Source organism: Ceratotherium simum, chromosome 7, assembly GCF_057802395.1.
Source record: "Ceratotherium simum simum isolate JZ-2026a chromosome 7, ASM5780239v1, whole genome shotgun sequence".
Classification (NCBI taxonomy): Eukaryota; Metazoa; Chordata; class Mammalia; order Perissodactyla; family Rhinocerotidae; genus Ceratotherium; species Ceratotherium simum.
Window position 1 is genome coordinate 55,386,613 of NC_141906.1, and position 20,667 is coordinate 55,407,279.

A 20,667-nucleotide genomic window follows, 5' to 3' on the forward strand; every position below is an offset into this window, starting at 1 on the left:
TTATCCATAATGACATTTTCACAATACAAGTTTTTCAGGGTAGGCCAAGAAAGTAAGACCAGTTCTAAATTGTTAACATGTTGTTTACATGGTGTTTAAACTCTTTCTTCACAAAGAAAAGAGAAACTATTAAGTTTTTACCTCTCTGCCATCAAAGTTTATTTTCTTGCACATTTTCATTTTTTTTTTCTTTCCTCCTCTTACAAAGAAAGAGTTGTCCGTTCTCCCAGCCAGTGCTAATCTTTCCACCTATGCTTTAGAATCTGCCTCCCAGGGACCTTCTCTGAGTTAGCCCCTCTGCAGTGGTTTCAGCCTTCCCTCCTCTACCCATTCCTTATCAACTTTTAAACATAATCACATCTTTTCCTTCTTAATTATATATAATATTGTAGTATATGTAATAATATTATAATTAAACCATAAGCAAACCTTCCCTTAATTCATCTTTCCTTCCAAGCAGTGCTATTTCTCTTTTCTTTCCTTTATAGCCAGGTTTTTCTACTCTAGGTATCTATACTTCCTAAGTGCCCGTTTACACATTCTAATTTAGCTTCTATTCTTGCTTCTTTTTTGAAAATGCTCCTACTAGGTACTCTCATGATATTCTGCTCTTCCCTATCATAGCATTTATCACATTATGAGTGCTGCTCTGTAATACTCAATAGACTACATTTAAGCTCCAGAAGGGCATCAAGTATACTGACCTTAGTTCGGAGTTGTGTTGTCTCTGTGTTCTTAGCAAAGTGCCTAATACAAGGAAGGCTTTTAGTAAACGTGTTGAATGAATGAATAGACATTCAAACTGGTACCATTTCTTCTTAAACTTTCAGCCTCAAAAAACTGATTATAAAGAACCTCTGTAAAGTAGTGTAGTTCCTAAGGAGTTTATTATGTGTCGAGTAAGGAGATGTTTAGCACATTAGCAGTTACTTTTCGCTAAGGTATAAGATTTTGTGTAGAAATATGTCACAATAAATTTCTATTGGCAGTATATTTTATATTTATAGTTCCAAATATTTGATACCTGTATTTTAAATTAATATTTCAGGTAGAAATAAATTCTAATTCTGGAATTTTTATCACTATGAATCCTGCTGGAAAAGGTTATGGAGGAAGACAAAAACTGCCTGATAATCTTAAACAGCTTTTCAGGCCAGTAGCCATGTCTCGTCCAGACAATGAGCTTATTGCAGAGGTTATTCTCTATTCAGAAGGCTTTAAAGATGCTAAAGTATTGGGCAGAAAATTGGTAGCTATCTTCAATTTATCTAGGTGAGTTTTTGTTTTAAATATTTTTATATTTTGTGGTTCCAATGATTGATTATAGTTATTAGTACATTTGTCCAATTTAACCTACTCAATGATTTTCATATTAGTGATATTGCACTTAAGGAAAGGAAAGATTTTAGTTTGAAAAATAAAAACATGTGGCTCAAAATTACTTGTTTTTTTTTAAATACTGCTAACTTGGTCTTTTTTTATGCAAAATATTTTTATTGGAGTGCTCCAGCTGAATGATACTTATTGAACTAATTTACCACTTGACCACTCAAAACTTACTGTTTTTTGGAGGGAATCTTTTGCAATTTTTCTTGTTTCTAGTCATAGAGATTGACTTTTAGTTTCTTTGAGCAACCCAGAATTCTGGTCCATATCACTTAAGAGATAGTGAGAACTAAAGTGTCAGAGATCGAGAGCAAGATGGGTTAATTAAAGACTTTAGAAATAAAGGTAACAAGTAATTGTCATTTAGTATCTTCATTAAGATAATTAGCCAGTTCATGAAAGGTTTATCCTGATCCTTGAGAACCATCCATCTTCAACATTTTACTTGAGTGATGATTTTGTGTGATTGGTTCCTTTATATAAACTAATGGAACTCATTTCTATGTGTCAATAGTTATATTCTGTATTTCTTAGGCTATGATGATAAAAGAATTTCTTATAGCTATTTGAGGCTTTATGATTTCCATGTCTTTACTTAAGGGAACTTTTGACACCTCAGCAACATTATGATTGGGGTTTAAGAGCTTTGAAGACAGTTCTGAGAGGAAGTGGAAATCTTCTTAGACTGCTAAAGAAAACTGGCATTAAACAGAAAGGTATGATTCATTATTCCAAATATAATCTTATTTTTTTAAATAAGTTTTAATTTAGAAGAGTTTTAGATATACAGAAAAGTTATAAATATAGTATAGAAGGTTTCTGAATACGCTGCTTCCAGTTTTTCCTATTGTTAATATCTTACATTAGCATGGTACATTTATCACAACTAATGAACTGATATTGATGCAGTATTTTTTAAGTGAAGTCCATACTTTATTCAGATTTTCCTTGGTTTTTACCTAATGTCCTATCATAACTTTTAAATGTGCATTAAATATTAATTAAATAGTTGTGATATATAGAGGAATAATCTAGTCCACTTGTTCTCAATCTTTAATGTGCAGTAGAATCACCTAGAGGCTTGTTAAAACACAGGTTGTTGGACCCCAGTCCCAAAGTTCCTGATTCAGTAGGTCTGGAGTAAATCCTGTGAGTTTGTCTAGTCTTATATGTAAAATCATAATAATAATAGTAATACTTTCTTTCTTCCTTACACACTTGTTATAAGGATCTCATCAAAATGGTAAAGTACTATGCAAATATAAGTGATAATGATTTTTATTATTAATTAAAGTCTGGGTACCCTGGGATTCAAATTATATGGAAAAGAGTTTATAACTCTACTTAGTGATACTTATTTTTCATCAAAGATGGTAAGGTAAGCTTCACATGATAGCATGTGTCTTTAAATGTTAGTAGATTCTAGTGCATCATTTAATTACTAATAATGCATATCAAAGCAGTTAAAAACTGTTTTTATAGTCATTAAATTCATAACTAATAATTTTAAAATGAAACTTTTCCTCTAGTTAATGAAAGTCGTATTGTGGTACAAGCACTGAGGCTAAATACAATGTCAAAGTTTACATTTGCGGACTGCACTCGGTTTGATGCATTGATTAAAGATGTGTTTCCTGGAATTGACTTTAAAGAAGTAGAATATGATGAACTGAGTACTGCATTAAAGCAGGTCTTTGAGGAGGCCAATTATGAAATCATACCCAATCAGGTAACTGGGAAGAATATTTTATAATATATTGATCCTTTCTCCTAGTTAATTTCTTATTAACTATCTTTCTCCTTTACCTTCCAGCTTATCTTTCTTCTGCCAACTTAAATCTCATTTGCTCAGGAAAGTGTTCCCTGATCTTCAAGTCCAGATTTAGGTCTCTTTGCTATGTTCTTTCATTACTCTTTTTATATATATTTGCTTAATGTTTAATTGTATATTTGATTAATATTGATTCTCCCCCGCCAGATAGTAGTCCTCGTGAAAGGCAGGATCTATGTCTATTTTTGCTCCATTTTATTCCTAGTGTCTGTTATAGAGTCTGGCACTTAATAGATCCATCATATGTATTTTTGATAATTCATTATATATGATTTAATTTCACTGTGACAATTTCTTAGAAGTTTTTTTTTTAGTAGGTGTTTTTGTGTAGCACAAATACATGTTCAAAATGAACACTTTTACCTCAATTGTTTTTTGATACAGGATATAAATGAATGAATAAACAAGTGCATAAAATAGTGAATATATTATATTTGAATGAGTGAAGAAAATAATTAACATATTGTCAAACAACTTGGGAAGCATACTTGTTTCTTTTAAAGAAATATAGGATTTAAAGATCACATTGTTAATATGTTCAGATTTATTTAGGTATTCTTTTTTTTAAGGCTTTATCTTCCATTGAAGAAATCAAAGCCTTAATTTATATGTCTGGAATAGAATAGCTGTTCAATAGAAAAACAGTGTTATAGAATGAGAGAAGAACTGTGTATGATTGTACACATATGTGAACATATTTCTTTTTTTCTAGATCAAGAAGGCTTTAGAATTGTATGAACAATTACGCCAGAGGATGGGAGTTGTTATTGTTGGTCCAAGTGGTGCTGGAAAATCAACTCTTTGGAGAATGTTAAGGGCAGCACTTTGTAAAATTGGCAAAGTGGTAAAACAATATACCATGAATCCCAAAGCTATGCCTAAACATCAATTATTAGGCCACATTGACATGGATACAAGGGAGTGGTCTGATGGTGTTTTGACAAATAGTGCTCGCCAAGTAGTTCGAGAACCTCAAGGTTGGTGTCTGTTGTATGATTCATTGCTTTACTTAATAGTTTTTAGAGGATGATAGAACTTGTCTATAATGCTATCCTTATCAAGTCTAATACATAACCGTAAACTGCCTTGTAATGGTGGACATTGGTATTTTACTTTGGAGGAACCGAAAACATGCTATCATTTTGACCTATACTCTATAGAAACTTTTATTATAATAGAAACTCAGAGTAATCTGGATGAATTGTAATTCACAACTAGATTAATTTACTGGATAAATATAAAATCTTTGGGGCCGGCCCCATGGCGTAGCGGTTAAGTGTGTGCGCTCCGCTTCAGTGGCCCGGGGTTCACAGGTTTGGATCCTGGGTGTGCACTGACACACCGCTTGTCAAGCCGTGCTGTGGCGGCAGCTCATATGAAGTAGAGGAAGATGGGCATGGATGTTAGCCCAGAGCCAATCTTCCTCAGCAAAAAGAGGAGGATTGGCAACAGATGTTAGCTCAGGCCTAATTTTCCTCACACACACACACAAAATCTTTGATTGCTAAATTGATATCAAAATGCCTCATAAATATGCAAGATGACAAATTTTCATTTGGGGTTAAAATTGGGGTGTGTGTGAACACTTTTAACTCATCAGTTTAAATATAGTGTTTTGAATAATTTTGAAAATTTAAGTCTTAAAACAGTGGTAGATTTCTTGGTCTAAATTTTTTATTTTGGTGTTTAAGAGAATTTTGGCCAGAATCTGAGAAGACTCCCTACTTTTTGATAGGTCATAATTTAATTAATAGTTGTTTTTTTTTCTAAGCCAGTGAGTGAAAGGTTTAACACTGTAAGACATTGGAAGGGATTTTCTTTTTTTTTTTTTTTTTTTTTTTTTTTTTTTTATATTTTTTATTTATTTATTTATTTTATTTATTTTTTTTTTAAAGATTTTATTTATTTATTTTTCCCCCAAAGCCCCACTAGATAGTTGTATGTCGTAGTTGCTCATTCTTCTAGTTGCTGTATGTGGACGCGCCTCAGCATGGCCGGAGAAGCAGTGCGTCGGTGCTCGCCCGGGATCCGAACCCGGGCCGCCAGCAGCGGAGCGCGAGCACTTAACCGCTAAGCCACGGGGCCGGCCCTGGAAGGGATTTTCAATTGTAGTCTCTTCATTTTCAATGTAGTCAATAATATCACACTAAGTAAAAACTGGATATTACCTGTACTTATTTCTCATAGTTTTATGGGTGATATTTTCCTCTTTGAATTGTTTCAAAGGTCCAAGTACAAATTGAAACAACTATCATTTTAGGAAGGATAGATAAAAACGTTTGTCTCTGGAAAGACTTGTGTACACAACTAACTCTCTGCTTCTCCCCTTTGAAGCCATCTTTTTATATATCAGTGAAATTTGACAGTGGTGGATTTTTTATTTTCCATGTAGGGCCCTAAAAAGTGGGTTCCCTATATTTTCTGAAAGAGATATTACATAGCAAGTATTCATATATTATGACATGGTAGAAGACAAAGTTCTGAAGAATATCTCACAAGGTTATGGGAATAGAAATACCTAAGTCTTGCATGCCATGTTTTCTTTTAGTGAGATTCCAATTCACATGGTACATAACTGAGTCTTGGGCCAGCTGAGCCAGGATTGCCCATGGGTTCTCCAGCATGTTTGTAGTAAAAATTCACATGAAAAAAATCGCCTTGTTCAACTTATTGTCTTTTATGTTCAGCTTCAGTAACATAAAATAATACTTATTTAAATAACACTAAAGAATAAGAGATAATGATTGTATTCCTTATTTTTAATTATTATGACTGAATATATTTTTATTTTATCTCCACTTTTTTGTTTTGAAAATAGATGTCAGCTCATGGATAATCTGTGATGGTGATATTGACCCTGAATGGATAGAATCTCTGAATTCTGTTCTGGATGATAATCGACTACTCACTATGCCCAGTGGAGAAAGGATTCAGTTTGGCCCAAATGTTAACTTTGTATTTGAAACTCATGATTTAAGTTGTGCCTCGCCAGCCACAATATCTAGAATGGGAATGATCTTTCTTAGGTAAACCATAAGAGTATTTGCATGCATTATATTAGAATATTCTTCAGTTATTATTTTGGTTTCATAGATAAGTGAAATAACTATGTATGAATAATATATAAATATTCATTTTCTTCATTTTTGATTAACTTGTTTTTCTTTGTTTGTTAGGTTTTAATTCATTCAGGGAGTTCCTGTTTTATTGCAATTGAATTATTACAGCAGTTTAGTTGATCACAACTTCTAAATAATTATTTTTGTTTGCTTAAAATAGCAAGTATTTAATTTATTTTCTTCTTTTTTCTATGTTATTTAAATATTCTGGTTGAGTTTAGAGAGGTGAACGTACTAGTTGTGACCCAGAGGCTAATAATTTAAAGCTAAGTAGCAATATTTTAATCAAAGAATCTTAGATTCATACAATTTTAGGGCTAACCTAGGTTTAATAGGTCCTATGGTCCAACTTTTAATTTTGCAGATTGGAAACGTCTTTACTTACTATTTCCTTTCTTATTCAGTGTATTTGGAAGAAGCTTAAAGAGCAAAAATGAATAATAAACTAATTTCAGGTATCATGTACAATAGTCACATACCCGAACATGGACATTTGAGCCAATTTCATTTCCCAAAGTGAATAATTAGAAAATTTTCTTTTACTTTTTTATTTATGTTTTCGAATTTGATAATTTATTAATTTATATAAAGTGCTCTACTCTTTTAAGGCTATTTGAAGCTGTTTTAGTGTTGTATGACATGTGATAGTGCTATCAAATTGGTTCAAAGTGTTTCTAAAATTATTTACTTCTTTGATAGTATTGTAGGAAACATTTATATTTAAACTAGTCGTGAAGTCTAATTAATATTTTGAGGTACTGATTATTAAAAAAATACAGCATTGCATTATGTTTTGAGGCATTAATTATTAAAAAAATAATATAGTATACAGCTTTTGTAGCAGTATCTCACACAATTTATCTTATTTATTCAATGTATTATAATCTTGTGAGAAAAATAGGATCAAAGTTTATAATTAAACTTTTAAATATTTATTGAATGCCTATTATATATATGACATTGTTAGGCATTTTAGGAGGGACAGAGCAAGAAAGGAGTAAAACACTTATGGAGGGTTTGTCTTAATGGAACATACCTTCAAGTAGAGGAGATAAAATAAATATAACAACAATTATAATGTAAGATAGAATATAAAAGAAATAAGTGGTAAGTAGAATGCCGTGGATATTTAGCAGAAGAAAAGACCACATATTGCTGTAGAGGATTTGCAAATTGTTGGTGAACCAGATATTGTTTGTGAGAGGCATAATGAATATGTATGATTTCATGTAAAATACAAATACATATTAACATTTTTGGTTGCTGTTTGATTAGCTTGTACCTTGGTTTTAGATTTCATTAATTTCTTCAGCAGATATTTGTTGAGCACTTGCTATGCAATAGGCCAAATGAGAACCTTTTAATAGTGAAAGAGAATGCTATTAATTATGCTGGGACAACTGGTATAAACCGGGATTGTCTCGGAAAAACCCAGACATGTAGTTGGCATAGACATCGAGGAGATACCGTTGACAGCAAAGTTTTTATTCTGAAGCAGCTTAGAGTCTTTGGTTTGTCTGTTTTGAGCCTATCTAATGTAATTTAAATATTTACCTTTGATGTTTCCATTTTTCTTTTCCTTATTAGACTGGATAGAAGTGTGAGAGGAGAAATTCAAGGGCTCAGTATTCACTAGTGTTGCTGTGAAACAGTGATAGAACATAGGAAAAGTGACAAAATCGTGAGGCCTTGTCAATTCTGAAATTATTAATTGATGAGTTGTTTTTACTATAATTTTTTATAATTACATAAGATATAATTTTGAATAAGATGTCAATGTTGTATTTAATTTCAATCATTGGACGTTGATCATGTAATTAAGTGCTTTGCTAAAAGAATTATATTTTACTTTAGGAAGAGATCCAAGTTTTTTTTTTTTTTTTTTTTTTTTTGCCAAGGAAGATTTGCCCTGAGCTAACATCTGTTGCCAATCTTCCTCTATTTTATATGTGAGCTGCCGTCACAGCATGGCCACTGATAGACGAGTGGTGTAGGTCTGTGTCCGGGAACAATACCCGGGCCGCCAAAGCAGAGCATGCCGAACTTAACCACTAGGCCACTGGGGCTGGCCCATGAAGTAATTTCGTATGTGTTTGTTAATCTGTTTCAGTGATGAAGAGACGGATCTTAATTCTCTGATAAAATCTTGGTTGAGGAATCAGCCTCCTAAATATAGGAATAATCTTGAAACCTGGATTGGAGATTATTTTGAAAAGGCTTTACAGTGGGTTCTAAAGCAGGTAAGTTAACCATAATATTTCATAATTAATCATTTAGGCAAGAAGTATAATGATTAAGAGTGTTGCTTACGTATAGCTGCCTTTTAGAGCTCTGCCAGAATATGGGGGGGGAATGAGAGGTAGGTGTCTTCATTGTTATCACACTATATCTCTTGGCTTAACTTTTTATTATGTTTTTCTTAAAACACTTTAATTCTCCCACCCACAATATCTTGCACAGCTTAACTAGAAATCTTGAATATTGGAATGTCTTGGATGAAGGATGAAGAGAGTATTGCTGTTTTCTAGGAGGGTTTTAAAAAGAAGATCACACTTAATTTTGAATTTGAAGCATGAGCAGAAGTTTAACATGCAGAGAAGACAATAGAGGGCTTTCAGATATTCTAGATGATTTTTTCTGTTTTTCTTTTATGTCATTGCCTTTATGAAAAACGTAAACATATAAAAAATAAAGGAAAAATAGCAGTGAGTTTTTTGAAAGTATCTAATTGTTAATCTGAACTTGATTTAGAGGTCAATACTTTGGGATTGAATAAAACATATAGAGAAATGGAGATCTCCTTTTAGTTTTGTCTATTTTTTCTTTTCTGACTTTGTAAGAATGAAAGATAGAAGAATAGGGATTTGTGAGGAAATGATACAAGTAAGATAGGTTTTTCTGGAGGCCTCAGGGAAAGAACCACTCCCACCAGCCCTCAGTCTGACTGAGCTGTCTCCTCCTTTGTGCTTCTGCAGCAATGTACAATGTCTTTCAACCATATTATAGTTGCTGCATTCAGCTATAAGCACCTTGAGGGCAAGGGCCAAGCCTGTGTACTCCTTATTGTATCCCCAGAACCAAGTATGGTAAAAACAGAGTAGTGAATGGATGGGAGTATATGTGCTTAATGAAATACCTGATGCCTGTGTTGTAGCACTTTTTCAGTAGAAATGTCGTTATTTTGTTAATTTAAAATATACAGAGTCTAACAAGGCTCTGCAATGTAAATACCTTGAGGTCATCTGCTTGCGTGCCGTTAATGTTAGGAATGAGAACTATAACACTACATGGAATATATTGATACATAGGAGTTTGTGACTGTAGAAACGATGACAGGATAAGAGTATGACACCATAGAGTGAATACCAAAGATTCAGTTAGAAAATAAACTGATTCTGTTTTGAAGTCAGGTCCCTGTTTGAAATTTTTTTTATGTGTTGAGGGTTCCTTCCTTCTTATTCTGTACTTTGTTCACCATCTTCAGATTCTGAGAGATATACCATAGTGGATACTCTAGTCAAATGCTGATTTTATATACAATTAGAGTTTTGCTTTCTTGTATTAATTTAGCAAATTAGATAATCCTGAAGAAAATATGTGGGTTTCTTTTATCTTTGCCTTTAGAGCCTAGAACTAATATTTTAAAAATAATATTAAAATTTAGAAGAATGGAGAAATGGGAGGAAGAGCAGGAAAAAGGGAGATAGGTATAACGTAAATAACATAAATGCTAAGCATGGCCCTAAGCAGCTGAATTTCCACCCATCTCCTCCCTTTTTCCCACTTTTCTCCCATTTATCGATTCTTCTAAAAATCTTCCTTATGCAAGCAGAGTGATTGTTTAAAAAATGCAAATGGGATCATTTTACTCTCACTTAAAAAACACCATAAAGGCACTAAAAATAAAATTTGCGCTACTTACCATGGCCTATACGATTCTGCATATTCCGGCCCCTGCCTTCCTCTCTGAATTAAACCACTCTTCCTTTGCATGCTCAGGCATAAGCTTCTTTTAATTCCTTAACTACAGCAAAGGAATAAGCACTCTGTTTAATTCACCTTTTTTTTAAATACTTAGCACCACATATAGATCCTAGTGTATAATTGGTTCTCAATAAGTACTTACAGAAAGAATGAGAATCCTTTCCCCTCTTGCCTCCTGGCAGTTACTCAGGGGCCCCAGAGGCCTACAGATTACAATCATCTACACCACCTCAGTCCAAGTTTCTTTTTAAAATCCTGTGTAGAGAGAAAGCTCCAAATGGTTTTTCATTTAAGCCTGCTTTTACTAACCTTTCTTGTCCATTGCCATCAATCTAGCCCTAGAGCAAATGAGGAGCTGTTCTTTTTAGACCAATGCTCACTGATTTACCTTTTCTTTTGCCTTCTTCAGGTTTAGGAAGTAAACTATATTTCTATTTGAGTACTCCAGCACTTGTAGCTAGAAGTGTGCAATTGTGTTTTTATGATTACTTTTTATTTTTAAAGTTTATGTTTGTAAATTTGATGAAATCTAAACTTTCTAGAACTTGAATAGAGGGATAAATGTAAAGATGATGCTTGAAAAGATATGTAGCTGTCAATCTCTATGATTCTAAGTTTACTGGTTAGTATTTGCCTTTTGTCTGTACTGTGGATTTTAATCAACAGAATGACTATGTGGTAGAAACAAGTTTGGTTGGGACCGTGATGAATGGTTTGTCACATTTACATGGATGCAAATATCATGACCAATTTATTATTAATCTCATAAGAGGACTTAGTGGAAATCTGAACATGAAATCACGTCTGGAATTCACCAAAGAGGTAATGCATATTTAAAGCCTATATTCAGTCAACATTTTTCTTTAATTTTCCTTGACTAACTGCCAAAATACAGTGATTTGTAACTATAAAGTATAGAACTTTTTATTTTTGAAATTATGCATTCAATAGAATAATAATGCGTTTATTTATATACATATATATATACTTATTTTCTCCTTTGAACTAGTTTATGATGTTTTATATTATTAAAATTCTATAACATAGTGTTTCAATAGGCTAAAGTTTGGACCATATCTTTTTTGTTTGACATTTTTGAATCTACTTAGCCATATGAATAAATATAATTATTTCATTCATTTTTCATGTTAGAATAATATATATATATTTAAATCATTTGTTTAACTAGAACAGTTTTAGCAGTTAGGAATGCTAGGATGGCTTAATCATTATAAATTTTTTCTTTAATAAATGTAAAGATGCATTTTAGCCAAGTTGTTTATAAAACTAAATTTTACATATTAAAGGATTTCTTCCTGTTGGCCTCTGTTGAAATAACTGAACGTATGTTCCTTTGGGTTGGCTCCAGCATTACGTTTCTGCATTTTTATTGTTTTGTTTCTTCTTTGATACCACCATTTATTGCTTTCTGTTTTCTGTTTCCCTTTCCATGGCCATTCTGTTGCCTCTGTTGCCAGATGCTTCTCATTGTTACCACTCACTGCCATAGTATATGTTGCTTTTAAGCAGACGTTGTCTTGCCCAAGTTCAGAATTAAGGTGTTGCAAGTAGCATCAGGAGCTAACTCTCTGCTTTATATCTGCACAGATTAACAGTTTTCAGTGTTAGAAAGACTAACAGGTTGTGAGCAGTGGTGGTAACACTGGAATGGTCAGTACCAGAATGTGGTGGAAATGAAGGGTCTAGAATTCCTACATTGTGTAATTCGTAATTTAGTGTTCATAAGAACTCACTTAAAAGTTGAATATATTTATACCTTGGTGTATATGCAGACTAGGGGACTTTTATTTGCTTAAATGATCATTTAGAGAATAATATTTGAGATAAAATTTTATTTAGTAGGTTTAGTGTATGTGAACTTTTGTTTTCAACTAAAACGATTCACTTCAGGACATTTGCTTTGAGTAATTAAAATTTCATGTACTCTGTTTGGACTTTGTGAAAACCTATCACAACTATTTCCTCTTAAGGTTTTTAACTGGGCACGAGAATCCCCTCCAGACTCTCACAAACCAATGGACACCTACTATGACTCGAGTAGAGGACGATTAGCATCTTATGTGCTGAAGAAGCCAGAAAACTTGACTGCCAGTGATTTCAGTACTGGGCAAACTCTTCCAGTCATTCAGACTCCTGACATGCAACGAGGTCTAGATTATTTCAGACCTTGGTTAAGTTCTGATACTAAGCAGCCATTTATTCTTGTAGGACCAGAAGGGTGTGGCAAAGGGTAAGAGCAGAAAAATGTTGATCGAGGTACATATTGTAGATTTATGTTCCTCTCCTCTTTTAAAATGATTTAACAGCTTTTGTTACCTTTCTTTTGGTTAAAGTAGCATTTACATTTTAATGAAAGACTCTTTTCATCGTCACTACTTGTAAAAATAATATGACTATAGAGAAGAATATGTCCTTTTTTCTTCCAGGTTATGTGTTTTCTAATGGAAAGACAGCAATGTGGGAAGATACCCTTAAAAAGAAACTGTGCATACAATCCAACGAAAGATGAATACCTTAGATATACTTACAAATTACTCTTTGCTTTAGTTATAAAAAATGAATGTTAAAGTTGGCTATCTATTTAAAAAAAGCTTTTAATTCAGTGGAATTCAGCCTATTTTTAGTGCCTACTGAGTGTAGTTTCTGGAAATAAAGGAGATATGGATTATTAGTTTCAAGTTTCTAGTGGTAATTAAAAAATTCAAACCATAGTAATTTTTTTTAACTTGGAGAACTTAATATCTTAAAATCTTTCAACTGTGGGGAAAACAGTTGGTATCTTTTATATATACTTTATCAAACTAAATTATTTCTGTGATCTTTTTCTTTTGCTGAAAGAGTCCCAAGAATGCCTTAAAATATGAATTTATTTTTTTCCAGTCTAAAAATTAGAAAGTTACCTTGATAGTTGTGGAAACCATATCAATGTTTACCATTTTCCCCTTAAACATCATCATACATAATGTAGAAACTGAAATATTTATAAAATAGAAATTTTATAATGAATATAAAAAGTATTTTATTGGTTGCATTTTCAAAGTTAAGTGTCATACATCTCTTATAGGATGCTGCTCAAATATGCCTTTTCCCAACTTCGGTCCACTCAGATTGCTACAGTTCACTGTAGTGCACAAACTACTTCTCGACACCTCCTGCAGAAATTGAGCCAGACTTGTATGGTGATCAGTACTAATACTGGTCGAGTATACAGACCAAAAGACTGTGAAAGACTTGTTTTGTACTTAAAAGATATCAACTTGCCCAAGCTTGATAAATGGGGGACCAGTACTTTAGTAGCTTTCCTACAGCAGGTGAGTCTTATCACTTGAAGTGTTTTGATATAATTAGAAATAATTTAATTTCATTAACTTTTTTTATAGGTAGAAAATCTTCTGCTTTCCTCCCTAGGGACAGTTTTATCTAGAGTGTGTCTTGGGAGTTAAAGTGTTGAAGCATCTCCGTCTTGTTCCAGGGCTACTTTCTTTGATGTTCCTCCCTTTAGAAGGTAGTATTACATCGAGATGACATATGACAGGAAGAGTAAAAACAACCTTTACTCTACACCTGTTACCTATCCTTTATTTCTAAAACAAGGAGGAATGCAGAAGCTGGAGATGTTGCTGGAGTTGGGGAAGTTTTTGCTTCATTTTTTAGGTATGCATTCTTCTGAGAGCAGTTAAGCTTCCTCAGTTATGCCCCTTTTTGGCTGCTTTAGCCCATTGGTCTCCCTTTTTGCCTATGTAAGTATTGGAGACCATACATTCTCAGTCAGTGTGCAAGATTTTATTTCTTTATGTGATTTACATCATATTAGAAACCCTAAATTCTAAATTAGAGCTTATTATGTGTATATAGGTTCAAATTTAGCTTTATTATGTAACTACAGAATATAATAAAATATTTATAGAAAAAAACAAAATTTTTTCCTTATATTTTTCCTGATTTCTTTCTTTTTTTGTTAATTGCTGGTGGATTTATACTATCATCTGGATTTTAATGTTTATTAGAGAGAAAAGCATTTTAAAAATGAGGGTAATTCAGCTAACATTAATTGAACACAGAGGCTTGAACAGTATTATTTTTCAATGATGTAAGAATTTCAAATATATTTCAATCTTAAATTTTTGAATTAGGTAAAGAATGGTGATTGCATTTGGAAACAATTGAATTTCATGCAAAAATATTATCATGATTAGAAAATATTAAGCATAAAACATTTAAAATACATTTATTTTCAAATAGGTTTTGACATATCAAGGATTTTATGATGAAAATTTGGAATGGGTTGGTTTAGAAAATATTCAAATTGTGGCTTCTATGTCAGCTGGAGGAAGACTGGGAAGACATAAGCTTACTACCAGATTTACTTCTATTGTTCGTCTTTGTGCTATAGAGTATGTATCTTAATTAGTGTTTTTAAATTTTTTTTTATTTGGAGAGACATCCTATGTATTTGCATTTTATTAAAGGTATCTATTTATGATATTTCTTCACAATGTAGAATATAAAAATAGTCAAACTTAAGCTCTGATATTATTTTTTTTCCTGCCCTTCCCAAACTGTAGGCAATAATTTAGGATGATAAAGGCTTTAATTAACACTTCTTATATATTAGAACTAAGACAACCATTTTGTATTATCTCTGTTCTGAAATGTCAATGTTAGGAATCTGAATGGTGGGTTTTAGATTTAAATGTTTTATGGGTTTCATAAAACAAAAATACTATCAAATTTTATGAAGATAACTAAAAGGAGAATTTAAATCTGAGCAAGGTAGAGTTAGGTCATGTTAGTGGCTGATAGCATTAATCCTAATATATCTATCCATCTCCATTGTCCATAATGGTTACGGGGACTCTTGAATTTTATGGTTATGGCGCTGTCTCCTGTTATATTTTTTCCTTACAAAATTTTGTTTTTATGCTTTCATGCTAATTGCACCCATCTATTTACATTCTTCTTTTAGAAATGTTACAGCCACCAATTAAGCTGTATTGAAATAGATTTTAGTTTGAGAGAAACAGGTTGATTTTATTTGTTGTATTAGTTCTATTTTTATTGCTCTAAGGTGGATTACTGCTCTATGTACAGGCTATACTTAACTCAAAATTCTTTTTCTTAAGCACAATTTTCCTTTTGGCCCTTTCTGAAGATTAGTGGTTTTTCAAACAATTACGTTTTTAAGTAATTTCATTGGAGTCCTCTATTAGGACCCTCAGTATTTGACAGCAGGTAATTAGAGATCTAATTTGATTGAAACGAGAATAGGGACCTTGAGCCTGGCCTTAGCCTGGGGTAAGCCCTGGAGGTATCTAGGTCTCAGAGAAGCACAGTTTGAAAACCAAATTTGAAAACCAAAATTGTCAAATTTATTTGACAATTATAATTTGTAAATGCTGTAACTTAACATTAAAATAATTTAGAATATTGATTTATTTCAACTTATTTCTTGTATGCCTTTTTTTAGTTACCCGGAAAGAGAGCAATTACAGACAATTTATGGAGCATATTTGGAACCAGTTCTACATAAAAATCTGAAAAATCATTCTATTTGGGGTTCTTCATCAAAAATTTATCTCTTAGCAGGATCTATGGTACAAGTGTATGAACAGGTATGTATTCATTTATATTGTAGTTTTTGTGTCTATTGGTATCACTCGCGAAGGACTGCCTTTAATCTTGACCTGTGTTGATGGTCAGGCTTTCTTTTCCTGTTGTTTATTAGATTTTTCTACTAAAGAGTAAGCTCTGTGAGGGCAGATGCTCTGTGTGCTTTATTCACTGTTATAGTCCCTGGCACAGTTTCTGATAGACACTCAAATATTGAATGAATGAATCAGTGGGTGGATCGTTATTCTGCTGTCAGCTGAAATTTAGCATATTTAGATTGGAGTTCATCTTTTTTCCAAAACTAGATCTTTCTCCTGACTTCTATCAGTTTCTGTCTTCTAGGTTTCAAACCCAAGAGTAGTCTTTGATGTTCATTTCTTTCCTGTTACCTGTAAGGAAATGTCTAAAGTATCGTTCCTTGGTAAAGTGGGACAATACTTGAAAATAGGTATTAAGGATGCAGAAGACATTTGTTGAGTACCTTCTCTTTCCAGTGCTAGTCCTAGGGATGCAAAGATGACTGAGTGTCTATTCTCTGAAGGTCACAGTCTAAGAAGGGATCTAGTCATATAAATAAACTATTAATACAGTGTGATATGTATAACAATAACAGGATGCACAACTTACAGAGATAGCATAGAAGACCGAGTGAATAACTTTGTTGTGTGTAGTAGCTGTTAAGAGGAGGTGAAATGTGATCTGAGTTTTGAAATGAATAGAAATTCACAAAGTGGCTGGAGATGAAAGAAGGTCTTCTTAGGCAAAGGGAATAGCATGTGAAAGTTATGGAATTGTTTGTGGAAGATTCTTTTTATGGTATTGGAGTAGAAGTGAGGAAAGATAAATTCGAAAGCAAGAAGTTCCTTATTTTTTTTTTTCTAAATCAATTCAAATGTTAAGTGATCAAGGCCAGAATAAGAGCAATGGCTCAGTCCATAGAAGGGAAGGGACAGGCTCTTTACTGGTTATATATGGAGGAGTGGCACTTTGATTTGTTAAAAGTTCAAAACCTTTGGCAGTTTGTTGAAGCCTATGAACAACCCGTCTTAGATAATATTTTTAAATGCATAAAATATAATATACAAAATAACTAAGGAAATCAATTATATTGAAATACAGTTCTACCCACTGGTAGAAATTGGCATTTCTGTGAATCTAACGTGACTGAAAAACTTATGGCATGATTATATATTTAAGAAAGTAGACCATTTACTATATTTTCTTTTTCAGGTACGGGCCAAATTTACAGTTGATGATTATAGTCACTATTTCTTTACTCCTTGCATCCTTACCCAGTGGGTTCTTGGCTTATTCAGATATGATTTAGAAGGAGGTAAGTTTTGCTTTCATGATTTCAAATCACTTATCTTTCTTTAGAATGCCACAGTGTGTCTATGTTTGTATGTGTGTGTTTATGCTGTATATTGTACTTGTAATAGATACGTTAAATGAGTATTATAACTAATTACAGTACTTTACAATTATAATTTAAATAATGTTAATATTAAACTTAAATATTAACATTAAATTTAAACATAATATTAAAATTATAATATTTTATTATGTTTTCTCTTCTAAACTATTTATGATTGTCACTATTAAGACTTGATTGTGGGAAAAATGAAATCATTATTCTTTGTAGCCAAAGCATGTTTAATATACTTTTTGGGATTGATATTTTTATTGAACAACTAGAGATAATAGTGCTTAATGTATCCGTTAAAGAATCAAAAAAAAAAAATTTACCAACTCATTAACAAAATGAATTTAACTTTTTTCCCCTTTCCTTCTATTTATCTGGTGCCAAAATTATGGTATGTAGATTCTCATTCTCTATTTCTTTCTAATATTATGTTGAAACAGACCATTTTCAAATCATTTGAATTTTATTACAATTAAAGAAAAATTTGCCTTTTTTAGGCTCTTCAAACCATCCAATAGATTATGTATTAGAAATTGTGGCATATGAAGCACGGCGCTTATTTCGTGACAGAATTGTTGGTGTGAAAGAACTTCATTTATTTGACAGCATTTTAACGTCAGTGTTTCAAGGAGATTGGGGCTCAGATATATTAGACAATATGGCAGGTAATATAGTTACAGAGTTTATGTAAACAGATAAATGTTATGAGAATGTTAAAATTGTATTTCGTACTAATAGCATGATTTCATATGTCTAAACACATCAAAACTTTGGATAATTTTAATGTTATTTTTACCATAAGAGGCTGCTCTGTCTTTTTTGCTAGATTTCAATAATTATGTTCCAAACAAAATATAATGACAATAATTGTTTTCTTGGGAAAAAGAGATTCAGGTCACAGTGTTTTACATTTGCAGTTCAAAATTGTATTTCCTGAAGCATTTTTATTAATAATGTTTTCTTAATAGCCATATGTGTATGAAACTTAAAGATCATTGTGAAAATCCATATTCGATTATAATGAACTTTTGCTTAAGAGTAGTGGCCATTCTAATTCGTGTCACTATTCATATTGTCATTAGCACAGAACTTCTTACATATTCTTCTTACCAACTTCTCCCATTGTTATGATAAACAAAGCGTAAGACTCTTCAGTCAAAGCAACTGTGTTGCATTTACAGCTATTACTGCTTAATAACCGATTTGCGTTTTGAAAACTGCTGTGGGCGTAATGCATGCAACATGAAAATCATCCTGGTGAAAGTGCCTTTGATAAAAGAAGACCATAATGTGGAAATATTTCCTAATAAAACTGCTTTCAAGCTACAAAATGAGTTTCTATTCTATTAGACTATAAAGCTAGGCTTCAAAAATATTTCATATAATACATTCATATATTGTACATTTCTAGATTTGATATTGGCTCCAGGGTCATAATTATATAAGCCAAAGAGAATCTGGAAGGTAAGAAGGATGTTGAGAGTGATAGAAAGAATTTTCTAGGTGCTGCTTGAGTTTTTGAATCAGGAAATGAGTTCAAAAGAACCTAAGGCAGGATGAAATGCTGAGAGAAGCCTGGTTATAGTTCAGAGTTGGCTTGATCTTGAGTGAGGATTTATGTCACTGTGGCCTGTAGTTTTCATGGCTTAGTGTGGAGAGACTTTGGTTCTTAAATGGTGCCATCTTTCTCAGTCTGAAAAGTGAGTTAATAGTGTTTCTTCTTGCAAAGAAAGTGGCATATCCTTTAGGCATTAAATAGTATCAGTGTCTTATTGGGTATCTGAATTCTCTAGAGTTTGGTTATCTTTCAGAGTCTCCTATGTAGGACTCTGTAAATAATATATGTTTTTTTCCTCTCTGTATTTTACTTTTCAATGAAGGGCTGTATTTTTTAAAAATACAGGCTTGATATATGTTAGATCTAGGCAAATAGGATTTTCACATAGTGGAATATTAATTTATTAAGAAAAATTTAATCTTGGAGACTTAATAAACTAGATATATTCTTGTGCTCAAGAAACTTGTAATCTAATAGCAGATAGAGATATGAAAGTCCTTGCTTACAGTAATAACTGTTGGTAGTGTGTTTAGAGGCCACAAAGATTTCTGCAAATAGATGGTTAAACTGATAATTACAATACAGCATGAAGTACTTTACAAATAATAGAACTTTTCTTAATATATTTGGGACATAGACTAGAAATCAGGAGTATAGAAGAGGTAGAAACTAATTCTTTTCTGAGGAAGTTACTTTGAAACTTTTTAAAATAAATTTTTTATTTTGAGTAATTTTAGATTCACATACAGTTGTGAGAACTAATACAGAGAGAGCACATGTACCTTTTACTTGGTTTCCCCCAATGGTAACATCTGGCAAAATTATAGCACAACGTCACCAACCAGAATATTGCCATTGATACAGTTAAGATACAGAACATCACCACAAGGATCTATCATGCTGCACTCTTGTAGCCACACTCACTCCACTCCCATCCCCTGGAAACCACCAATCTGTTCTGTATTTAATTTTGCCATTTCAAGAATCTTATGTTTATTCAGAATAATTCTCTGGAGATATATGCAGGTTGTTGTGTGTTTCAGTAGTTTGTTCCTTTTTATTGCTGAGAAGGTATTCTGATGTACTACCATTTCTTTAACTATTTACTTGTTGAAAGACATCTGGGTTGTTTTCAGTTTTTGGCTCTTAGGAGGAAAGCTGCTATAAGAATTCCTGTACAGGTTTTCATGTGAACATACATTTCATTTCTCTGGGATAAATGCTCAGGAGTGCAATTGCCCGTTGTATGATACTTGTATGCTTAGTTTTTCAAAAATTTGCCATGCTATTTTTTAGAGTGGCTGTATCATTTTACATTCCCATCAGCAATATATGACTGACCTGATTGCTCCACATCCTTGTCAGCATTTGGTGTTGTCACTGTTTTTTATTTTAGCTATTCTGATAAGTATGTATTATTATGTTATTGTGGTTTTAATTTGCGTTTTCCTGACAGCTAATGAAGTTGAACATCTTTTCATGCTTATTTGCCAGCTGTATATCCTCTTCAGCGAAATGTCTCTTCATGTCTTTTGCCCATTCTCTAGCTGGATTGTTTGTTTTTATTGTTGAATTTTGAGAGTTCTTTATATATTCTAGATACTAGTCTTTTGTCAAATATGTGGTTTGCAAATTTATTCTCCTACTCTGTAGCTTGTCTTTTCATCTCTCAATAGGGTCTTTCACAGATAAAAAGATTTTAATTTTATGAAGTCCAACTTATTAACTTTTCTTT

The 20,667-nt window shown here is 32.5% G+C and overlaps 1 protein-coding gene across 2 annotated transcripts in view; it reads left to right on the forward strand.

Annotated features, from left to right (window-relative positions):
- Nucleotides 1-20,667, forward strand: part of DYNC2H1 (dynein cytoplasmic 2 heavy chain 1) — a 293,258-nt gene that overhangs the window by 54,140 nt on the left and 218,451 nt on the right. For both annotated transcript variants that reach the window (XM_087433636.1, XM_004427391.3), the window contains exons 35-47: nucleotides 1,049-1,272; nucleotides 1,987-2,102; nucleotides 2,916-3,115; nucleotides 3,930-4,194; nucleotides 6,036-6,243; nucleotides 8,447-8,576; nucleotides 10,987-11,142; nucleotides 12,312-12,571; nucleotides 13,406-13,652; nucleotides 14,584-14,735; nucleotides 15,809-15,953; nucleotides 17,182-17,284; nucleotides 17,872-18,039. In XM_087433636.1, the coding sequence (XP_087289762.1) occupies nucleotides 1,049-1,272; nucleotides 1,987-2,102; nucleotides 2,916-3,115; nucleotides 3,930-4,194; nucleotides 6,036-6,243; nucleotides 8,447-8,576; nucleotides 10,987-11,142; nucleotides 12,312-12,571; nucleotides 13,406-13,652; nucleotides 14,584-14,735; nucleotides 15,809-15,953; nucleotides 17,182-17,284; nucleotides 17,872-18,039 (2,374 nt within the window). The remainder of the gene's footprint in view (nucleotides 1-1,048; nucleotides 1,273-1,986; nucleotides 2,103-2,915; nucleotides 3,116-3,929; nucleotides 4,195-6,035; nucleotides 6,244-8,446; nucleotides 8,577-10,986; nucleotides 11,143-12,311; nucleotides 12,572-13,405; nucleotides 13,653-14,583; nucleotides 14,736-15,808; nucleotides 15,954-17,181; nucleotides 17,285-17,871; nucleotides 18,040-20,667) is intronic.